General features: G+C 33.8%; 1 protein-coding gene across 3 annotated transcripts in view; it reads left to right on the top strand.

Moving 5' to 3' along the window:
* CNTLN (centlein) overlaps window positions 1-24,214 on the top strand; it is a 369,548-nt gene that overhangs the window by 76,200 nt on the left and 269,134 nt on the right. For all 3 annotated transcript variants that reach the window (XM_025360690.1, XM_025360691.1, XM_025360689.1), the window contains exons 3-5: window positions 9,651-9,735; window positions 19,125-19,259; window positions 19,865-20,044. In XM_025360690.1, coding sequence (XP_025216475.1) covers window positions 9,651-9,735; window positions 19,125-19,259; window positions 19,865-20,044 — 400 coding nt within the window. The remainder of the gene's footprint in view (window positions 1-9,650; window positions 9,736-19,124; window positions 19,260-19,864; window positions 20,045-24,214) is intronic.

Raw genomic sequence — 24,214 nt, 5'->3', positions numbered from 1 at the left:
GTGTTATATCCTTGATACACTGTGTTCAAAGATTTAATTTCATAGTAAATGAGAGATTATCTTATTTTTTTTTCTGTTTTTAGAGTTAAAGTTTACATGTTTGATAAGGAGACTGTTTCTATAAGGTTATGTTATATTCTCTCACCACTGGGACCACCTCCCTCCTGCTCCTTTCCACTCCAAAGCACATGGGTTACACAGCTGCTATAGGGTTGTACACTGTCCCATGTGTATTAAGCCAACACAGCCTACAAAGGGGTTGCACTTTGGAGCATGGTAGTAGCATGGCTGTTTGGAGACCCCAGAAGTGTAGCTGCCAGAATTATGCCATCTGGTAGCAATGCTGCCAGGCAGTTCCACCCAGGGCATAAATATATTTTTGCTGAGCAGTTTTCCTGTTGCAACAGCCATGAATGCCTAGGCAGGGATGTGGATGGATGGTCATGGGAACTAATTGAAAGGTGTTTAATTGGAACCACTCTAATGTTCAAGGTGAGAGTAGTTGCAATAAAGCATGAAGAAACATTCAAACTTTTACAATAGATGCAGGAAGCTTAACCAAATAGTCTTTTAACTTTTTAAAATATTTTAAAATTAAATAATTGTGAGATTATAGTGAGGAATAATTACTTAAAAAATTAATTTTTATACACGTGGCAGAAGGTGGTACAGAAACATAGCTTTTGTTTTTAAGGTAAAATAATTATGATCACCTTTATTTGGTGAGAGTTTATTTCTGTTTTCTTAAAAATTCCCAGAACATTGAATATAACTCAACATTCCATGGAGAAGAAAGTATTATGCAGCTTGCATGTGTGCATATCTGCATATCGGAGCACGAAATATTGACATGATAATTGTAGTCAAGCCTGAGTGAACAGTGGCCTGTGGGAATTCAGCTGGTGTTGTACCAACTGGATGGCTGCTCAGGACACAGTTTGAAATGCAAGGTGCAAGTTAGCACTTTATTCAGCACAGGCAGGCATCATTTAAAAATCCTTGGGGGCAACCCTGGTGATGTGCAGATGTTAAAACAGTCTGTTCCGAAGTGCTGATATTTTCCAACACTGGAAGAAACTTCTAGATTCTGGGTGAAAAATATTTGCACAATTATAAAAGGCATAAAATACACAATCTTTTCCAACTCTTTTATGTTGTTTTACATAGTAAATATTGAATATATGCAGAAATATCTGGACAAGTAGTTAAAAGAGACAAAATATAAGAAAACCAGGAAATAGTCACTTAATTTCTAACTATAAAACAGAAAAAGGTTTTGTTTTGAGTTTCAGCTTTGTATATTTAGAAATGGCGTTGAATGAGTATCTGATTATGTATAGAGTATCTCATCTTATTTAGTACTATATTTAATATAAACAGATGTGTTCTATTGAATTGTTGCTTCTTTGTTTAAAGAGTTCATCCGTACTCCATAATTTACAGATTCAGACTCACGTCTTAGCCTGATGATCTTCTGCACTGTAGTCTGATTGAATAAGAAAAAAAATGTCAATCATTTGTCATATGCCAACTTCTCCAGCACAAGTTTTGGCTTTCAAATATAATTTTAAACATGTATTTTATACTGGAAATTAAAATACTTCTAAATTCTGGATTATACAATAAAAACTCAGTTTTCTATAAAAGCAAAGTAGTTATATTAACTATACTTGAGCCTTTAAAACATTTTATATCAAAGTTTTTATATGAATTAGGATCTGTTGAATTATTTTTATTTCACATATTGAAGTTTTCTTTTTTTAAATAGTTACTTTTACTGTGGAGTAAAATGTGTTTGTACAATATTTTTGCAACCTCTTTTTCAAGTTTTATTATTGGTATATTGTTTATAGATGCCATTCCAGTAATTCACTATGCATATTCATAATAAGAAAATACTTATAAAATAGTTCATGAATAAATGGATAAATAATTTGATGATGGCATAACTTTGATTTCTCTAAACTTCTATTATTAAGGCTTACTGTTTTAGAATCTTAATGTTTACTAGAAATTGGGAATTGTTTAAATTGCAAGCCATTGATAGGTATAAAATCTGCATTTTAATAGATTATCTACTCAAATGAAAGAAAATGTTAGTCCAATAAATAGCTTTATTTTGTGCATTATTTATATCTGTAAATAAAAAAGACCAACTTCAGTAAGTTTTGCCTTTTTATTTTGTTTATAAATTCAGACCAATATCACTACCTCATTTATAGTTAAATGTTTTTTTAGACTCTAATATTTCATTTTGACATCTCATTAAAAGTGGGCTCAAACCCAGAAAATATGATCCTGTTGTAGTGTATAATATATGGCATGGTCTATAACATAATAAAATTTTGTTTCTTAATGATTTAAAATAATTTCTCAGATTTTTGAGTTTAGAAAAATGGCAGAAAGTTAGCGTGGTAATTCATGTGGCTAAGTACAGCATTGTTAAATGTTTAAATGGGAAGTACTCTTGGGAAAAATGATTGGTGCTTAAAACTTGTACAGATTTGACAGCCTCTCTTCACTTCATTTTTCATCCTAAAGAAGTCTGCAGATATTCTTCGCTCACATCATTATTGCACATCAGTGGTTCTAATTAGCTAAACAGGAGTTTGTCTCAGTCATTGATCATCATCAGCTTCTGGCAGTGTCTTTTTTTTTTTTTAAGGAACCTTTTTTTTAATGTCTTGTAAGTACATAGAAGTACACGTATTAATTGAATTGACCAGATTGGTTGGTGACATAAACTTGAAACAGTATTTAAAAATCTTATTTTTTCAAGTAGAAAATATTGTATTCCTGTTACAGGCCATTTTATCTTGGGAGCATTTTCCTGTTATGAAAATGTTAGACATCTCTTACCACCAGGAGGAGCTGCTAGACAAATTGCCGTATTTTGAGTTGTGATTATCTTTCAATTTCAAAAGTATAACATATTAGTCAATTTTGAAGGTTTTTAGTTATATAGCATTCAGGTATATTTTTTGAAGTTTTTATTTTATATGACACTTTATGACCCATTTTTCAATATTATGTCATTCAGATTAATCTATTGAGAAGTGTGTTATTGTTATTTTGGTGACTCTCACACTTTAGTGTGCATCAGAATTGCTTGGGATATTGTGTCTTAGTCAGTTCTGGCTGCTGAAACAGAATCCTGGGTGGCTTAAATAACAAACATTTATCCTCATGGTTCCAGGGGCTGGGAAGTACAAAATTAAAGTGCCAGCCAATGTGGTTTCTGGTGAGGGCTCTTTGCAGATGGCTGCCTTTTTGTTGTATCCTCAATGACAGAGAGAGATCCTCTCTCTAGTGTTCCCTCTCATTAAGGTGCTACTCCCATTCATGAAGGAGTAATCCTCATGACCCTAAGTGCCTTTCACAGGCCCTACCTCCAAATACTGTCACATTGGTTATTAGGGCCTCAGTGTATGAATTTTGAGGAGACACAAACCTTCAGTCCACAGCACCTTGTTAAACACAGATTGCTGGGCCCCCACTCTTAGAGTTATTGATTCAATGCATCTGGATTGGACTGAAGAACATGCATTTCTAACCTAGGTGATGATGATGCTAGTGCTCTGGCAACCTAACCACTAGACTGTGAGTATGTGTACATACTGTGTCATAGGAGATAATTAGCCTAGTATCAAGCTCATTTGGAAACTGTATTAATGCTTTTGTTTGGATTTGGTGGCACATAATCTAGTATTATCCATATCTCATTTAAAAGGACCACCAGAATTTATTTGGATACTAGTGGGGATCTTAAGCTTATTATAGAAGAGGGGATTATAAAGACTAACCGCACAGTTTTTTTTTAAACATTTAAGTTTAGGGGTACATGTGCAGGTTTGTAATATAGTTAAATGTTTTTTAGGTAAACTTTAAAGGTAAACTTGTGTCATGGGAGTTTGTTTTACAAATTATCTTATCACCCAGATATTAAGCCTAGTACCCATTAGTTATTTTTCCTGATCTTCTACCTTTTCCCACCCTCCACTCTCTGATAGGACCCATTGTGTGTTGTTCCGCTCTGTGTGGCCATGTGTTCTCATCATTTAGCTCCCTCTTATAGGCAAGAACATGTCGCACATGCAGTATCTGGTTTTCTCTACCTGCATTAGTTTTCTGAGGGTAATTACCCTCAGCTTCATCCATGTCCCTGCAAAGGACATGAACTTGTTCTTTTTTATGGCTTTGTAGTATTCCGTGGTGTATATGTACCACATTTTCTTTATCCAGTCCATCATTGATGGCCATTTATGTTGATTCCATGTCTTTGCTATTGTAAATAGTGCTGCAGTGAATATATGGGTGCATATATCTTTATATGGAATGATTTATATTCCTTTGTAACCCTATAAATTAAACTAATTCCTGGACAGTTAAAAATAGATTCATGGTATATCCAGAAAAGAACTTACAGAGGAAGTATCTGACTGTAGTTAATGCTTTGACTTTCATGATCTAGGTCATCTTTGTCCCTGGGTAAACCCTATCATACCCTACCTTTTGGGATCTGCTTATTTTCCTCCTAATGTATATACTTCTAATAGATTTAGTATTCTTTTGCAGTACTTCTGATTTTATAATGGGAAGTTAAACATTCAAGTGGTAATTTGAGATAATATATTAGTGACAAATTATAGGTAAAGTGCATATATTTTTAACATAAAATAGTTGTGTAAATTAATAAAAACACTAAAATATAAAATGGCAGATACATTGACAGGCAATGCCAAAACATAAAATAAAAAGGGGCAGAAGTTCATCAATTTCTGAAAGTATAGTATATTTTATTATTAATATAAGAAACAAAAGAAGGCCTAGTTGTACACAATGGATTGCAATTATGTATTAAATGTGCTATTAATGTATGGTAAGTAGAAAACAAAATAATCAAGATAAAGTACAAATGGTAAAAATAAATCATCATGATATACGTGTTTGCAAAATTTCCAATGTGGTTTATTCCAATTGTCCACCCTTTGTGTGCCTACATCCAAAAGGCTAAACTTGTCTTGAGAAAGACCCTGAACCATGATGACCATGATCTTGTATAAATTTATGACCACTAATTTTAAGTGGTCCTCAGTACTGCCTGGTCATCATCCTATTTTTTCCTGGCCCACTTACTATCTCAGCATCCCATAATGTTTTGTTTCCTCTCTTATCAACTTCCAACACTTCTTTTCCCATTCTTACTTTCAGCTGTTGGATACCTTTGCTTTCATATACCATTGAGAAAGTGGAAACTCTTAGAAGGGAGCTTGTTATTCCTTCCATAACTGTATCTACCAACATATCTGAATCTGTTCTCATATTCTCTCTTTTTATTTCTTTGGAAGAACTGTTTATATTTACCAAAGGCCAAACAAACTATATGTACGCTTCAAGCCTGAAGGATTCAAAGGTGTTGGACTGCAGTTCTCTTTTCTCTCCTGCATCATCAGTGTCTCTCACTGCCCTGGATCGTTCCTGTCAGCATACACACAGGCGGTCTTCTTTCCCATGTTAAAAAACAAAAACACAAAACTCTTGTGATCTCATATTTCCCTTGAACTATTTTGCCATTTCTCTGCTCCTTTCTGTGCAAAATTCCCCTGAAGAGTACTTTTCAGTATTTCTATGTTTTTCTTTCTCACTTGAACTCACCCTAATTAGGCTTTGTAATCACCATCCTCCTAAAATAGTTCTCATCAAGATATCACTACTGACCTTAATTGATATGGTTAGGCTCTGTGTCCCCACCCAAATCTCATCTTCAGTTGTAGTCCCATAATTCCCAATGTGTTATGGAAAGGACCTAGTGGGTGACAATTTGAACCATGGGGGTGGTTTCCCCCATACTGTTCTCGTGGTAGTGAATATAATGGTGTATGAAAGCAAGGCCTTGAGATCTGATGGTTTTATCAGGGGTTTCTGCTTTTGCATCTTCCTCATTTTCTCCTGGCGCTCCATGTGTAAGAAGTACCTTTCACCTTCTGCCATGATTCTGAGGCCTCACCAGCCATGTCGAACTGTAAGTCCAGTTAAACCTCTTCTTCTTCCCAGTCTCGGATATGTCTTTATCAGCAGTGAAAACAGACCAATACGTTAATATTGCTAAATCCAGCAGTCATTCCTCAGTCTTTACCTTCTTTAGTGTGTTGGCAGCATTTGATGTACTTGATCATTTCTTTCTACTAAATTCTGTTCACTTAGCTCTTTCTCTTGATTCTCCCCTTAAATTACTGGCTTATCCTTCTTAGTATCATGTGATGTTTTTTCCTTATTTTACTAATCTATAAATGTTGAAATGCTCCAGGACTCAATCCTCATACTTCTTTATGCAAAATCACTGCCTAGGCGAACCTGTCTATGGTCTTAAAAATACAGTAGTCTGCCTTATCCATGGGGGATATATTCCAAGCCTCCCAGTGGATACCTGAAACCATGGATAGCACTGAATCCTATGTACACTATGTTTTATCCTACACAGTAATAGACAGGTAGTGTTTATAGCATGGATACTTCTGACAAAGAGATGATTCACGTCCTACGTGAGTTGGGAGTTGCATGGTGCAAGTTTTTTCATGTATTTAGAATAGCACTGCAATTTAACGCTTATGGATTATTTATTTCTTGAACTTCTGATTTAATATTTTTGGATCACAGTTGACTGCTGGTAACTGAAGCCATGGAAAGTGAAACTGAGGGTAAGGGGTAACTACTGTATTTGGATGACTCCTAAAGTTGTATCTCCAGCCTTAACTTTTTTACTGATTCCAGACTTTTTAATCCAACTGCCTACTTCTCTTGGATGTTGATTAGGCATCTCAAACTTAGTATGTCCACATTTGAAATCCTTGTGTCCACCAAACAACTTCTCTGTGTCTCAGATAATGTCTACTCCATTCTTCCAGTTGTGTAGGCAAAAGCTTTGGAGACATTCCTGACTTTTCTATCAAGAAATCCTGTTAGCTCTATCTTTAAAATATCCAAAATTTAATCACTTCTCAATACCACTGCATCTGCCTATCTTGTACAATTCACCTTTCTTTTTTACCTGGCTGTTTCATGTGCTTTCTCACTTGTCTTTTTGCTTTCTCCCTTGACCCTTAATGTCTGTCCTCAACCCACCAGCCACTGATACTTTTAGAATGTTACATGTTATTTTGCTGCTCATTGCTTTCCCATTTCACTTCAGATCCAAATTTCACAGGGCCTAGAAGGCCATATATTATTGTATCCCCAGTGATTTCTCTGTTCTTAGCTACCATTTCCTTATCCACTTTACTATAAATGTATGTACTTCTGTGCTGTTCTTTGAATATACCAATTGCCCTTGCTCTTGTGTCTTTGCTCTTGCTACTAGTTCCGTGACTTGACTTGGAAAACTCTTCCCTGGGGTCTTCATGACTCTTCCTTCCTTCCTTTAGATCTCTCCTCAAATATAATATTACCTTTAAGGAGAGTTATTTGTTAACTGTCCTATGTAAAATAACAACCTTTGTTTCTCTCCCAACTTCTCTAGGACTGGGCATTCCTTTCTTTGTTACCCTAATTTATTGTCCTTATTATACTGATAGCAATTTGACATAGTATGTATTATTTATCTTCATTATCTATGTACTAAAATGTTAATTCCATGAAGGCAGCAACTTGGTTTATTTTGTTTCCTCCAATATCTCTAGTCCCTAGTCCAAAGGCTATCATGTAATAAATGCGCAGTAAATACTTGAATGAATGATAGATTAATGTGTTAGATGTGGCTTTCTTTTATGTATTCTGCTAGGTATTCCTTCAATCTGAGAACTTTATTTAATTCTAAAATATTCTCAGCAGTTACCTCCTGAAATACTGCTTTATTTTTCATCCCATAGTTATTACTTCTGGAATGTTTTAGGCATATGTTAGAGTTTCCCAAAGAAACTTATGTCGCAACTGTGTTTTCATGTTTTTAATCTCACTATTTTCCTGTGTAGTGTTCTGGATGAATCCCTTATTACTATCCCTCATTTCACTAATCTCTTTTTGTGTCTAGTTTTGAGCTTAGTCCATTTAGTTGTTTTTTACTTCAGTGATTATAATTTTTTATCTTCAAGATTTTAATCGCTTCTTTACATCTACCTGATCGTGTTTCAGCTCTCATCTTTACTTTTAACATTAGTTATTCTTTTGTCTTTATGGACCTTTAACTTACTTATTTTAGTCTTTTTCATTGTAGTTGATTATTTTTATTTTTACTAGAGGATTGCATCTTTTGACTTGAACTTACTATGTCAGTGTATGTGGGTTCATGTATTTTGAATTTTTTTGTTTGGGGCCATATCTGAAGAGGGAAGGTTGCTGTTATTGTTACTGTTTACTTCCTCCTCTTTCTCCACCACCAGGTGCTTATCTAATGCCTATCTTTTTTTTCTAGAAATTTTATAGTTGCCTTTAAATTGTCAATCTCACCCAAGTCTCTTTCCTGAAATAGGTTTTATAGAGGTTTTGCTATACCTAGCCTCAGCTGCAGGGTGTTCTGGCTCAAGTCTTGAATGGGGAGCGTTTACGTAAATGAGTTTACGTCTATAAACTTTTGCCTTTCTAGACTCTAATATAAGCCTTGGTTCTAGGCAAGGATGGGTGGAAGCTTTTTTCCAGCTTCACTTCATGAGTTAGCATTCCAGTCCCACACAATGAGCCTGGTTGTGCTTCTGCATACTGGGTAAGGCACTCTTATTCTCTATTAACTCCAGAAGTCAAGCTCCTTTCCACCTCAGCCTGCATCTGAATCTGGGGGACAGCAAACAGTAGCTTCATCCCCATTTATAGTTTTCTATTTTTGTTTAATTTGTGATTCTCAGAGATACCAATTTGTCTGTTTAATTTTTTGTTTTTCTATGAATACCATATATTTTATTTGTGACCTTTTCAAAAAATGTAAGTCAGTGTCCAATAAATTTCCCCTTATTTATGGTATAAATTGACTGGTGTCAGCCTGATTATACAGTCTCTTCAGACCTTTGTTCCTTCCTTTCCCTTTTCCTCCTTTTCCTTTGTAAAGCTGTATTTGTTTAAAAGCTATATTTGTTTTAGAATATAGTCATTCTTTACAAGTATTGTGATTTTCTGTTTCCCAGAGAACTATGCTTTGAGTGTACAACTACCATTTAGTTTAGTTAATAGTAGTCTCAGAGACTAGAAATGTATAGGAAGGTGTCAGAAATAAAAAAATTCTAGTTATAGGATATCAACTATAAGTAAATCTCTGTCAATCTCTCTTTTGAGACTCTTACTTAAAAAATGGTAAATTTTATCCTTAATATAATTGTGTATATGAAAGCTTAAATTAATAAGAACATGTTTACTTAATTTTAATTATTTTCAAAGCAATGACATTATGGTAATTGCAATCAAGGTTAAACCATATTTTGTGTAATTTTTATCATATATCTAAATCTGGAAATGAAACTGTTCTTTTAGTATGAAGTTGTCTTAGTTTTGAGCAGTTGTGAGTTGCTGTCACTTGCCATATGGTTTCTGATTAATTCTGAAAGAGCTGTCAACTCAAGATAATTTAATTTTCTATATTTTAAAGTGATGTTAATATTTGGGATATGAAAATTTAAAGTATTAGCTACCAATTATGACTAATAAACTCTATATATTTTTGTATCTAGAGAAAAACAGAAATCTGAAGGTAAAGACAGAAAAGTTCTAGAAATTTTGCAAGTCAAGGATGCCAAAATACAAGAATTTGAACAGGTTGGTGTTATAATAAAAATATTTAAAATCACTATACTTGTTTTGGGTAGTAGATCATTAAAATTATTTTTGTTTTGCAATAGTGTTTATTGAGAATATTAGGGTCCTTATTATGTTAAAGCATTACTATTTTGAAGTCACTAGTAAGATTATTCTTCATTATTAATACTTTGCTTGTACCCTTTTGTTTTCTGGATTAATAGGCTATAACTTTTTATATAATGTTACAGTTTTATAATAGTATCTAGCTATTATTATTTGTTTTGTTGAATTTTGCCATTATTAGCAGTTATCATTTACTTCTGAAGCTTGTAAATTTTCAGATGACTTTATTTGTAGAAAAGATAAAAATTGAGATCGTATTATTTACACTTAAAACTTGTATTTTTGTATTAATACTATATTAGGCTATTCTTCCACTGTTATAAGTAAATACCTGAGACTGGGTAATTAATAAGAAAGAGGTTTCATTGGCTTATGGTTCTGCAGACAGTACAGGACGCACAGGAACATCTGCTTCTTGGGAGGCCTCAAGGTGCTTTACTCATGTCAGAAGGCAAAGCATGTGACACTTCACATGGTTATAGCAGGAGCAAGAGAGAGAGAGACAGGGCATGGTGAGGGAGGCGCCACACACTTTTAAACAAGAGCTCGTGAAAACTCACTCGCTATGCAAAATCAGCACCAAGCCATGAGGGATTTACCCTCATGACCCAAATACCTCTCATCAGCCCCCACTTTCAGCTTTGGGGATTACAATTCAATGTGAGATTTGGGCAGGGACAAATATTCACACTATATCAAGTACAGTCCTATCTTTTATGTATAATCAGTACATTATACAATTACATATATTTATATTTATATGTAATATGTAAAATTATGTGTGATTGTATAATCAGTATGTAATCACTCAAAAGTGTATGTGGTCATGCTTTCTGGAGCAATTTTCAAGATATAAACATCTCAAAAAAGAAGTGAAAGAAATTTATTTTAAGAGTGGCTAATATCATTATATAATATTTAAATTCATTTTGTACTCAAGCTCATTATGGAGCAAATAAACTATAATTTTTCTTGGGAGGTACCTTTTTGGCAACTATGCTCTTTTGACTTTTGAATTTATTTTCCTTTCTAACCAATTAAAGGTTCATGAGAACTTTGATCTAGGATCAGTTATTGTTATAAAGTTGTTTCATGAAAAGAGTAAAAGTTCCATTCCCTACATTTCTGTCAGTTCTTTCTAAAAAGGAATATTGATTCCAATATAACATACAAATCTGAAATTTATACCTTTTCCACAGTTGAGTTTTTCCTATAGAAAATGTCAAAATTGGTACCATAATGATAAAATGTTAAGAATAACATTTTAGTAAATTTGTTCTGGAAAGAAACAGTTGTGTTTACCACCCAAGTATCAAACAATATTAAAATATACTCTAAAATAGGTGAATGTTGTCATGTGCCTGGTGTATTAATTGGATTAGGCTAAGCTGCTTAACAAGTACAGCCTTATGACCCAGATATGGTAAACATCATTTGTATTCATATTTTACTGGAAAAAAATTTGGCTACCCCAAGATTCAGGTGATTTGAGAAAATGTAGATACAAGTGTAGCAGGCTCTTCCTCAATTATACCTCTTTTCTGTTAGAGAAGGAAAATGGGTTTTGGGAAAATGGGTCTTTTTAATATCCTTAGGCATTAAGTTTGCAGAGCTTTAATGAATGCTCTTTGGTTTACCAGCTTTGGATAACCATAGCATACCCTTAGAAAACATTGCCTTTTGTAAATGAAAATATATTTCCCCCTTTTCTTTGCTAAATTCTGTGTCTACTTCTGCATCCTTGAGTAGAGATTATTTCATTATTTATCTTTTGAGTGGAATCACATAGCTTATATATAACATACTAAACTCTCATAAGAGAAATCATTTACTTTGTAGGGACCCAAATTTCTTAGGATTAATCATTTCATTTTTGTGCAATGATGGTTATAACTTTGTACAAGGTATATTTTCAGTTAGGTTCAACAAAATATTGTATTAAATGTATATATTATCCTGTGATGGTGTTGTAGAATATTCAGAGTTACATTTCTTGCCTTTAATGCTTTTTAAATATCTTTGATGATTAGGTGAGGACAGAAGTAAGGTGGAAATTGCCATATTCTCCTACACTACTTTGTAGTTTCTATGAGGGCAGAGTCTGTTTCTCTCTCATCCACTCTTTAGTCTCATACAGATGACTGTATACCCAGCAAGTAATTATTAATAGTTATTTCATAGTCAGGTCCACTGACATGGACCTGAATTATTAGGTTGGCAGGAATGAAAGGCATGTAAATGGAACCATAAGGACTTCATAGTAATTTTGAAAATGACCCTTAGGTTTTAAGCTTGGAGAAACCAGGAGAACGGTGGCATTATTATCAAAAAGAGGGTTATTTTCAGGAAGTATATATTGTTTTGAAGGTAAGGTTTTGAGCTTCTTGTAGAAAGTTCATGTTTTAGATGCTGATAGGAATTCCATTTAGAGATATTTAGCAAACTGTTAGAAGCACGAATCTGATACTTGGGAGAGAGTTTTGACCTGGAGTTATGGGTATTTAATGGTTTAGTTAGAGGGAAGACTTTAAGCAGTGAAAATTTTGAGAACAAGATATTTACTGATTTTTTAATGAGGAAGGAAAAATTGTAGTAAAAAAGACTAAAAGACTTTAGAGAAGTAAGGAGGAAGTACAATGCAGTATCTCATGAATTGAGAGAAGAGAGTTGGAAGTACAATGCAGTATCTCATGAATTGAGAGAAGAGAGTTGCAAGAAGCAAAAGGTTGTCATTGTAAAATGCTACAAAAAATGTAATGGGTTTTTGAAAAAGACATTACATTTAGCAGTCATGAAGTTTTAAAATGAATTTTAGAAAGCAATATAAGGGGGATGGCATATGACATTTTAAGAGATCATTGAACTCTGACAGAGTAATGGAAAGGAATGAAGAAATGTGACATTATGGGGTGGGGAGATAGAGGGATTGATTGATTGTTTTATTTTACTATTATTATTTTTTATTTTTTATTTTCTTTTTATTATTATTATTATTATACTTTAAGTTCTAGGGTACATGTGCATAACATGCAGGTTTGTTACATATGTATACTGTTTTATTTTAAGTAATAGCTCACGCAATCGTGGGCTGGCAAGTAACTCTGCAGGGCAGTCCGTCAGAATGGAGACCTAGGGAAGACTTTATGTTACATTGCAAATCCTAAGGTAGTCTGGAGGTAGAATTTCTTCCTGCTCTGGGGATCATAGTATTTTCTTGAGGCCTTCAACTGATTGGATGAGGCCAGCCCACATTATGAAGGGTAATCTGCTTTTCTCAAAATCCCATTAATTTAAATGTTAACCACATCTAAATAATACTTTCACAATAATATCTGTTGTGAAAGAACTTTCACAATAATAGACTGGTGTTAGGTAAGAATGTGTGTACCATGGGTAGTATAGCCAAACTGACATATAAAATTAACCAAATGGGTAAAAACAGCTGGGGTAAATAGATTTTATGTTTATCTGGCTAGAGATTAGGCTGTCTCCACTGTTTGCTGTGGTATGAGTTAGAGATAAAACTCTGGTATCCATGTCTTTTTTGAAGTTTTGTAGATACCTTATAAATATCCTTGATATGCATAATTCGGTTTTCTTAAAAAGAAAAACTTTAAACAAATTAAATTCAATGGAGTTTAATTGAGATGAAAAAAAATTCATGAATTGGGTAACACTCAGGTGTTTCACTTTGAGGTGGGTAACACTCAAAGTGGTTCAGAGAACTCTGCTCCCCAATGTGGGCTGGGACTATGTATAGCCAGACAATGGAAGTGACACACAGAAATAGCCAGATTGGTTACAGTTTGGTGTTTGCCTTATTTGGACATGTTTTGGCAATTTGCCCTTGTGATTGGCTCAATGCTTGGCTGCTGTGATTGGCTGAGACTTGGCTACTGTACAAAAATATACTCTCAAGTAGGGTTGTGTTTACATATTGTTAGGTTACAGTTAGCTACCTACAGAGGCAATTTAATTTAATAGTTGCTATTTAAACTGCTGTTTTTGGTCAAACCTATTAATTATACAATAGCCCCATTGATGTGGTGGTGGGGTGTTGGGGGAGGAGAGGAAGCTGTCTGTAGTGTTATGTTTGGGTTTCAATCTTTTGGTGAGCTGTGGTTCTGAATTGTGACCTTCAAAAGTGCTTCTTAGTTTTTTGTTTGTTTGTTTCCCCCCTCCCCTTATCCCCTTAGGAGAGACAGGAAGGCTAGAAGGTGCTTGAGTTGGGTATTTCCCTTATCCAAGTTGGTTAGTTGGGCTCAGGTAAAACCCCATGAGTCTGGGCTCTGGTAAAATAGTTTTTCTCGATGGCAGGCCTTGGTAAGAAGAAAAGAATACTCTGAGTATTTAAAGATGGTTACTTTCTGCCTCCACATACTGGAAACAGGAAGGAATTATTGTCTCATCTTCCCTGTGGCAACATGACAGGGATCCAGTAGGTTACACTTATGAAAATGTGTCACCTCTTACTGTTTTATGATTCCTCTGAGTGCTGTTGGTCTCCTTCCCCTGCCCAAAACTGGGCCATCCTTGAGTTTTAAACTCTCAGACTTGTCCATATTGATCTTCTAATAATTCATTAATTACAGAATAAGTTTTTCCACCCTGGTGCTGGCTCCTGTGAAAGGTTTTTCTCCTGGGCATCTGTTCCATTAAGTTGTTATTCTCTCTGTTTGCCTGTCTCTTCAATTTTGGGGACGTTGGTTTGCTGGATAGTCTCAATTCTCTGATGGATCTGAAAAGAGTTGTTGATTTTCAGTTTGTTCAGCTTTTTTGCTTATTGTGTAAATGAGAAAGACGACTGTCAAGTTCCTTACATGCTGGACTGGAAACCAGAAGACCCCTCCATTGAATTGTTGTTCCACTGAAAAATATTAAATAGCTCCTAATTTTCAAGATTTATAGCTATGAGATAGAATAAGAATTAGAATGACAAATCCTTTAGCTTATTTAAATCTTACTTCTATCTAGTGAAATTACTAGAAAGTTACACACACAGATTTTTTTTTTTTTCCACTGGTTGCAGAAAAACTTTTGTAGAGTACAATCTAATAATTATTAGTATAAAGAATTGCCATTTTTTTGGGTAACACTATGTTTTAGCTTTGTCACTGTTATAAAATTATGTAATACATTTCCCTTTTAGTATTGTGCTTTGATAGCATGACTTATGATAACCTAGTATATTGTATTTAATTAGATGATAATTGCTTTTTAACATTATATTTCCTTTTTTCCTTACCTTCCAGGAGGCTCAGAAGTTTTATTTCTTAATTTCAATTACTTTTATCCCTTCCTTTTTCTCCACTTATCATTGTTTTAGTTATTGTGGTTTAATTACTGCTTTGTTTGTTTTTTGTTAAAAGTTTCATGTCCATTTTGAAAATAGGTCAGTATAAATAATAAATTAACTATGCTCAAGTATTGCCTAATAGAGTTTGGGCCTTATGCCCCTTCCCCACCCCCGACACATTTTTATCCCTGCTTCATACTCACTATTATTTTCTTGTTACTCTGTAGACTTCTCTTGACCATTATTTGAATTATTCATTTCATGGCTTATCTGTAATAAATTATTTGTTCCAGACATTCTCTCTCTTGTCACCCCTTAATGCTTTATGGTTCCTCTGAATTGTTTGCTATTTTAATATTAACTCAAGCCAGACTATTAAGAATTTACCTGCCTCTATTCAGAAAGTTTTGCTGAAAAATATTAATAAAGCTTAATTTTAAAATGAACTTTAACTGTATATATCTGTGCTTTCATTATTTAGATTATCGAGGGTATATTTTATTAGGATAATATGTTGATTTATACGAACTTTTACACTTTTAGAGTTTACAGTGCTCTTGTATTGGGAGAAAATCTTTTATTACTTTAATGATTTTGTGATAGAAGAAACTATATTATGCAATGTAATATTAAACTAATTATCGGAATATGATAGTTTTGGTTAAGCAATTTTTTAATCTTATTATGCTTTTTAATTTACAGATTGAGTCTGTTTGTCCTTTTGAATTACTATTGTAAGTTCACTCAAATGCCAAAATCTAAATTATTAAATAATTCTCATGAAAGGATTCTCTGTTGGTATCATTTATATTGTCAGTGCCTGTTAAGTTTAGTTCACTGTAATGGGAAAACCCTTTTAAAACTTGTCAGTTGGTCAGTGTTCTTCCTAGAGTTTAAGTAATTTCCAGAATAGACAAGATAGGCTCAAATTTTGTCATTTTTTCTTCAAAGGATAGGCTTATGGGTATTTTACAGACAGTTTTAATGCTTATATTATTGAATTTATTATTTAGTGTCAATCTCATCTGTAAACAGTTAACAGTCCAATTTGGGAGATATTATGAGTAGAAAGATTATTAGCAACACTAGGTAGTTTGTTATGTATCAAATGTATAATAACACAAAAATTTAGAAATGGCAAGAATTACAAAATACTGGGATAGTAAGGGATGCTTTTATTGAGGAGGTGGTAGTTGAGTCTCAAAGGAGCGTAAGACTTAGCTGAGAGTAGAAAAAGTGATTGTAAATTGCGGACGAGCCATTTTTATGCATCTATTTTTATGTTATTTGATGTCAGGCACATTTTGATACGGCCTAATAATTAAAATAGAACAGAAAAGTTAAAAACTGAGATGCCATTTGTACTTATTGGATTTAAAAAAATTTCCAACCCTGAGAGTTAAGTGTTGGTGGGGAGGTAGAGTAATGAAAACTCCTGAAATGCGAATAGTCTTTGACTTAGCAATTTCACCTCTAAGTGGATATAATCCAGAGAAGTGTTCTTCAAACTTTTGTTAGTATTATCCCTGAAGTACATTTTACTTCATGACCCATTATACACACACAAAATAAAAGTTTCACATAATAATAGTTATTTTTAGTACATATAATTAAGGTAAACATATGAAAATTTTTATATCAAATGTGAATTTACTAATATTTAAATACAAGAAAAATCTTAAATATGATAAAAGTTTAGAAAATAATTTATGAAGCATGTCTGTTTTGTAAGTTTATTCCTATAACTGTAGTTTCATTGCTAATAATGTGTGCCTATTACCTTGATATTTTCTATTGTATTATAATCCGTTTAAAAAAATACCAACTATTGTAACTAAATCGATTTAATGATCTATTACTAGATTGTAATCTGTAGTTTGAAAAACACTGCTTGGGAGAAATTCTTGGTCATGAATATTTGGAGTCATGCTTAAGAGTGTTCATAACAGTATTCTTTGTATACCCCTTTACCTCAAATGGGAAACAGCTGAAATACACACTGATAAAAGATGGATAAATAGAGCATAGTTATCTGATGGATTAATAATATCTGATGGATTAATTACATCAAGGTAATTGATCTACAGTTACATTCATTATTATGAATAAATTTGGGAACATATGTTGAGCAAAAATAGCAAGCTACATAATATGTATAATAAGATTTAAGTTCAGAAGTAAGCAAAACTATACAGCATATTAAATAGGGACATATATCTGTCTTTGAACTGTAAAGAAAAGCAAGGCAAAGATAAGAATCAGGGTTTCAAGATAATGCTTACCCTTGGAGGGAATAGGAAGTACTAGAGGATAAAGGGTCGTACATGAGATATCAAAGATAATGGTACAGATGTGTTTCTTAGCTGAATGTTGGTACATACAGGGCCGCTCCTTTTACTTTTTTTAAAAAAAAATTCTTTACACATTTATCACAGATTATTTTTGTATGTATTCAGTATCTAAATTATTTTTTACCTATAAATACAATAAAATCAATAATTAATATTACACTTTTAAAAATTAGAGTATTGGGGTTGGGCACAGTGGCTCACACCTGTAATCTCAGCAGGGCCGAGCTGGGAAGATTGCTTGAGTCCAGGAGTTTGAGTAACATAGTGAGACTTCATTTCTATGAAGAAAATTAAAAATTAGCTGGGTTGGTGGCACATACCTATGGTCCTAGCTACTTGGGAAGCTGAGATGGGAGGATCCCTTGAGTCCAGGAGTTCGAGGCTGCAGTGAGCCATGATTGTGCCACCACACTCCAGAGTGGGTGACAGGACAGAGCGAGACCCTGTCTCTTAAAAAATTAAATAAATAAAATAGAATATTGAGTATATTTTCACTTTATTTCTAAAAATCCACTTTTCATCATAATCCTGGATCTTCTTCTGATTTTCAGTTTATTCCCAAGTCCTTTGGAGACAGTTTGATAAGGAGGAAATATGAGAGTATAAAGGAATCAGCATCAGTGATAGATCAGAAATGGAATAAAGGTCAACTGAGCGTATTACTTAAAAAAAAAGTGTTTCTATCTTGATGTCTCTCTTTCTTGGTTGATAGACAGAAGGTGTTATTGAGTCTTACTTGGAGGCTTCCAGTAATTGTGTCAGGCTAGATAGTATGTGTTTAATAAATATTAGTTGAAAGAATGGATGGATTGATAAAAGTTGAAGAAGTTTAGGAAACAGTATCAGGATATGGATTCCATTTTTAGCAAGTTAGTTTGAGGTAGTAGACAATCCAAAGGGAGGGGTCTTGTATAGCTGGAAATATGAGATTGGTGATTGGGAAGGTGAGGGCTGGAATATAGATTAGATAGTCTTTCAGACAGAGGTAAGATTAGCAGCCAAGAGAGGCGCTACATTTTCTGAGAGAAAAGATGTCCAGAGAAACAAGGGAAGCTAAAAATTGAGTCATGGGTACATCCACCTCGTAGGTGTAATTTAGGTATCTCACATGTGAGAAGAATGTTTGGTTAAAAATTATGGCAGCCTTAACATTCTAAATATTCTGGCTACAGAGAAAGATATTATTAGTACTAAAACAAACTTGCCATTTTAAAATTTTTAAAGTGATTTATGCTTTTACAAAATCAATAGTTTTTCAGAAAAGTTCCTTCTAAATGACATTCAAATAAAAGAATGAGGAATTACGTTAGCTATAAATATATTTTCTTTAATTAGAATGGTTTGTAAAATCTTGTTTTTCTCCTGTTACACACCTAAATTCTGAAAGTTTGCTTTCTGAGTGTGGTTTAATATTTAGTGTCCAGTTTTTATGTGTTCTTCAACATAAATAGGCCCTGTACTTGCACATTTTAGTTAAAAATTCATGGACATGTTTCAGGAGATGAGAATTTTGGTGACAGACATTATTATGAAAGCTAATTAATCATAACATTAGCAAATCAAAATGTAAAACCTTTGAAATAAAATATTTTTTCTTAGAAATAAAAGCTCACCAGTAATTTAAATTTTTTCCACAGAGAGAATCAGTACTGAAACAGGAAATAAATGACCTTGTAAAACGGAAAATTGCAGTAGATGAAGAAAATGCTTTCTTAAGGAAAGAATTCAGTGAGTTGGAGAAGAAATTTAAAGATAAAAGTCAAGAAATTAAGGTGTGTTGACTTGTACATAGTTTTGTGGGACTGTTGCTTTGAAGTTCTGCTTTAAGCTTTGTTAGCCTTTGTGGCACAGAAAGTGACAGGTTTGGAGGAAAAATTGCCTTAGGCCCTCCTGTACCATACAGTTTTCTCACATGCAAAAACTCTGATAAGGATGCTTTAAAGCTAGAACTCCAAGCTTTATAACTTTTAGATAAATAGTTAATGATGGAAATGGAGCTAAGAAAGTAGGAGTGTGAATATGTGGCTTCTTGTAATTAGATTCTGATGGGACTGGCATTATTAATTGATAAAACCCAGGTCTGGGAGGATATATCTGTATGGGTCTCAAAAATAGCTGGGGACAGCATCAAAGGCAGCTTGATCAATTAATGGGCTCTTTGCAAATGTGTACTCATCAAAGCTGTCATCCAGTGAAAAAATATGACCCATCCACCTGCATGAAAAGAGGCCAATAAAAGTACACAGGTGACCTTGGCTATCAAATATAGGAGAAGCTTCTGTGAGGGTAAAACTGCACAGTTTGTATTTGCTGATTAATTCTCACCATTTTTTGGGTTTTTGTTTTGTTTATTTGCCCTTGTGGTTCTGTTCTACAGGACACTAAAGAGTGTGTACAGAACAAAGAAGAGCAAAATAGACTAATTATAAAAAATCTGGAGGAGGAAAACAATAAATTAAGTACCCGCTGCACTGACCTGCTAAATGACCTGGAGAAACTGAGGAAGCAGGAAGCACATTGGAGAAAAGAAAAATATAGCACTGATGCAAAAATAAAGGTACACAATAGGAATTGAATCCATACTCCTCTTTTGGATCTAACTTTTTCTAGGAAGTTTAATACATGTTATTTTCTTTAAATAACAAGCTATATATTCATATCCTCCAGTGGGGACTAGCATTAATTTATATTCTTTCACTTAAGACCCACAGCTTTTTAAAAATTGATGTTGCAAAGCAGGAAACTGACTTCAAATGGTTATCCTAAAATGTAATCATTAAAAAATAAAGGCTATTGCATTTTGAAATAAAATGTGTTTTCAAATAACATATTTAGAATCATGGGTTTTAACTTTTTCACTTAAGGCTTAAGCTTACAAAGATAGCTAGAATTTATTGCAATATGGTTTTTAAGACTATTTTCTAGATCCTTTAAAATATAAAGTATAAAAAATACTAAACTGTTAAACAATACAAATATGTGGTTCTATGGTGGTACTTTCTTTGACTTTAAAGGAAAGGGCCTTATTTGTGGGAAATTTTTATTTTTATAGAAGATAAAAGTTACAATCAATCATTATATTCTTATACCCTTTTTAAAAGGCTAATCAAGTGAGGCAGTGGTTTCTTACATTTTTTTATGAGTATTTTTCAAAATAATACTTTTTTATGGCATTCTCTTTGTCTTTAGAGGTGTTTGCTAATTTCTTTTCTTATTAAATTGCATGGTTTTTTTTTTTAACTATAGATTTTGTTGAAAAGGCCAGATCCAGATTTTAGTGCTAGTAAATATAGTGGTCTCTCAATGTGTATACCCCTAAAAAGAACACACACACACACACACACACACACACACACACACAGAGCTATTCAATAGTTATAAGCAGTTGACCATATGTATCTGCAGGTTCTGCATCAGTGGGTCAAACTATTCAGAAAAAAAAAACCACAATTAAAAGTAACAATACAATAATAGAAAACAATACAAGTAAAAATACGATATAACAGCTGTTTACATTGTATTCAGTATTTTGAGTGATCTAGAGATGATTTAAAGTATGTGGGAACGTGTGTAGGGTATTCGCAAATACTATGCCATTTTATATATGAGACTTAAAGCATCCTTGGGTTTTGGTATCTGTGGAGAGTCCTGCATTCAATCCTCCAGGAATACTGAGGGACGATGTAATATGTATGGATGTATGGGTGTGTATATGCATGTATGCAAGAATATTTAAGTTAGGGGAGAAGGATACATCTTTCTCGGAGTATAAACCTGTTGCAGATTATTTATGGAAATATTTAAGTCTATTAGTGCACAATCATGGGTTGACTGAGCCATTGAGAGAACTGAATTCTGGTGGATTTATTTTCTTAATTTTTGTATCAGTTTCTGCTTCTGCGCAAGCTTTAAACAATTTGGAAGTGTGATAAGGGTAAACCAGTACTTGTGTTAATTCACAGCTACATGATTATTTGGTGATAATTTTTATTTCCTTATTTATTCTATTTGAATAATCAGTTCTGGGATTTGCTGTGACTTGTAGTTGTGTAACATTTTTTTCTCATGGGGTTATTGTCTTTTTCTTACTGCTTTTTGGGCATTCATTATTTATTTTGCATACTAATATTTTGTATCTTATAAATACCTTCTGTTCTATAAACCTTGAATAAGGAAAACTGGAATTTCAAAAGTTTGTGAATTTTGGTAGTCATTTTATTATTTTATTCTCAAATGTTTTTGCTTTAAAAGTTTTATATGACAAAGTTTTCCCCACCCTAAAGTCTTTAATCTATTTATAATTTGTTTTTGGATGTGATGGTCCACATCATTTACTCAGTATCCACGAAAGCAGCAAGGTTGTTCACTGATCTTCTCCCAGCTTTCTCCCATGAAGCATGGTCATAAAAGAATTCTCATAGCTACCTTCCTGGAAAGTAGATCTTACCACCCTTGTTCAGAGAGGTTCTGTCTTGTACCTAGAGTCCAAGAAGAATTTGAACAAACAGTCCTTTCTAATAAGTTTATTTTACCACAGGATCATATGCCTTTGTCCTCCAGTCACAGTTTTGCATGACTGTCCATAAAAACACACAGTTTTCCCTGGGTCTTTGGGTCTTCATTTCCAACATCTACTGTGTCATGTAAAACTTTGGTTAAATAAATGTTATATTTTTCTCTTAGTAATTTGTCTTTTATTACTGGGATGTCAGCCATGAACCTTGCTATGGGTAAGGAAAAGATACTACTTTTTATTTCCTACATGTACATATATTTTCATTTCTTTTGGGTATATACTTAGGAGTGAAATTGTTGAGTCATATGGTAACTGTTTTTAAGCTTTTGAGGAACTGCCAGACTATTTCCCAAAACTGCTGCACCATTTTACATTCAGACACTATGAGGGTTTTGATTTTTCCATCTTCTCATCAATACTTGTAATTTTTTGCCCTTTTTGTTATAGCCACCTCAGGGATGTGAAGTGATATCTCATTATGGTTTTTTGTTTGTTCATTTGTTTGAGACAGAGTCTTGCTCTGTCGCCCAGGCTGGAGTACGGTGGCGTGATCTCGATTCACTGCAACCTCTGCCTTCCTGGATACAAGCTATTCTCCTGCCTCAGCCTCCCGAGTAGCTGGGACTACAGGCACGTGCCACCACATGCAGATAATTTTGTATTTTTAGTAGAGATGGGGTTTTGCCACGTTGGCCAGGCTAGTCTCAAATCATTGTGGTTTTGATTTACATTTTCCTGATGGTAAATGATGGTGAGCATCTTTTCATGTATTACTATCTTTGGAGAAATGTCTATTCAAATCCTTTGTGTACATACTGGATCAGTTTGTTGAAGAAAATTCTTTTTTCCCCACTGAATTGTCTTGATACCATTTTTGAATATCAGTTGACTGTAAATATAAGCGTTCATTTTTGGACCTCAGTTCTATTTATTTGATCTATACATCTGTCCTCCTGCCTATGCCACATTCTCTTGATTTTTGCAGATTTGTAGCAAGTTTTGAAATTGGGGTATATGTGTCCTCTATATTTTTTCTTTTTCTGGATTAGCTATTCTGCGTCTGTTATATTTTCATATGAATTTTAGAATTATCATTTTTCAGTTGGGCGCGGTGGCTCAAGCCTGTAATCCCAGCACTTTGGGAGGCCGAGGTGGGTGGATCACGAGGTCAGGAGATTGAGACCATCCTGGCTAACACAGTGAAACCCCGTCTCTACTAAAAATACAAGAAAATTAGCCGGGCGAGGTGGCGGGCGCCTGTAGTCCCAGCTACTCAGGAGGCTGAGGCAGGAGAATGGCGTAAACCCGGGAGGCGGAGCTTGCAGTGAGCTGAGATCCGGCCACTGCACTCCAACCTGGGCGACAGAGCGAGACTCCATCTCAAAAAAAAAAACTAAAAAAAAGAGTTATCTTTTTTCTTCTGGCCAAAAAAGCCATCAGAGAGTTTAATAGAGATTGCCTTGAATAAGTCAATCAGTTTGGGGAGTAGTATTATCTCAATAATAATAAGAATCTTCTGATCCATCAACATGTAATGTTTTCCATTTATTTTGGTCTTTTTCAATTTTTTCAGTTGTTTTGTATCTTTCAGGGTATAAATTTGCACTTCTTTGGGTAAATGCATTCTTGAATATTTTATTATTTTTGATGCTATTATAATGGGAACTGTTTTTAATTTTCTCTTCAGGTCATTCATTCATAATGTATAGATACACAATTGAGTTTTGTATACTGATCTTGTATACTGCAACCTATCTGAATAGGTTAACTAATTCTGATTTTTTTTTTTTTAGTAAATTCCTTAAGACTTTCTACATGTCATATCACGACATCTGCAAGTAGACATAGTTTCACTTCTTCCTTTCTAATCTGAGTGCTTGTAATTTCATTTTATTTTATACTTTCCTGCTGGAAACCCTGGTATAGTGTTAAATAGAGAAAGAGTGGATATCCATGTCTTTTCAAATACCTATTTGCCATTTGTTTGTCTTTTGAGAAATGTGTATTCACATCTTTTGTCCCTTTTTAAATCAGATAATTAGATTTTTTTTCACATAGAGTTGTTTGAGTTCCTTATATATTCTGGTTATTAATCTCTTGTCAGATGGATAGTTTGCAGATATTGTCACTTTGTTGATTGCTTTCTTTGCTGTGCAGAAGCTTTTTAACTTGATGTGATCCCATGTGTACATTTTTGCTTTGGTTTCCTGT

Source organism: Theropithecus gelada, chromosome 15 (assembly GCF_003255815.1).
Source record: "Theropithecus gelada isolate Dixy chromosome 15, Tgel_1.0, whole genome shotgun sequence".
NCBI classification, from domain to species: domain Eukaryota; kingdom Metazoa; phylum Chordata; class Mammalia; order Primates; family Cercopithecidae; genus Theropithecus; species Theropithecus gelada.
Note: the sequence above shows the minus strand (reverse complement) of the source record. Positions and strands in the feature narration are given on the sequence as shown.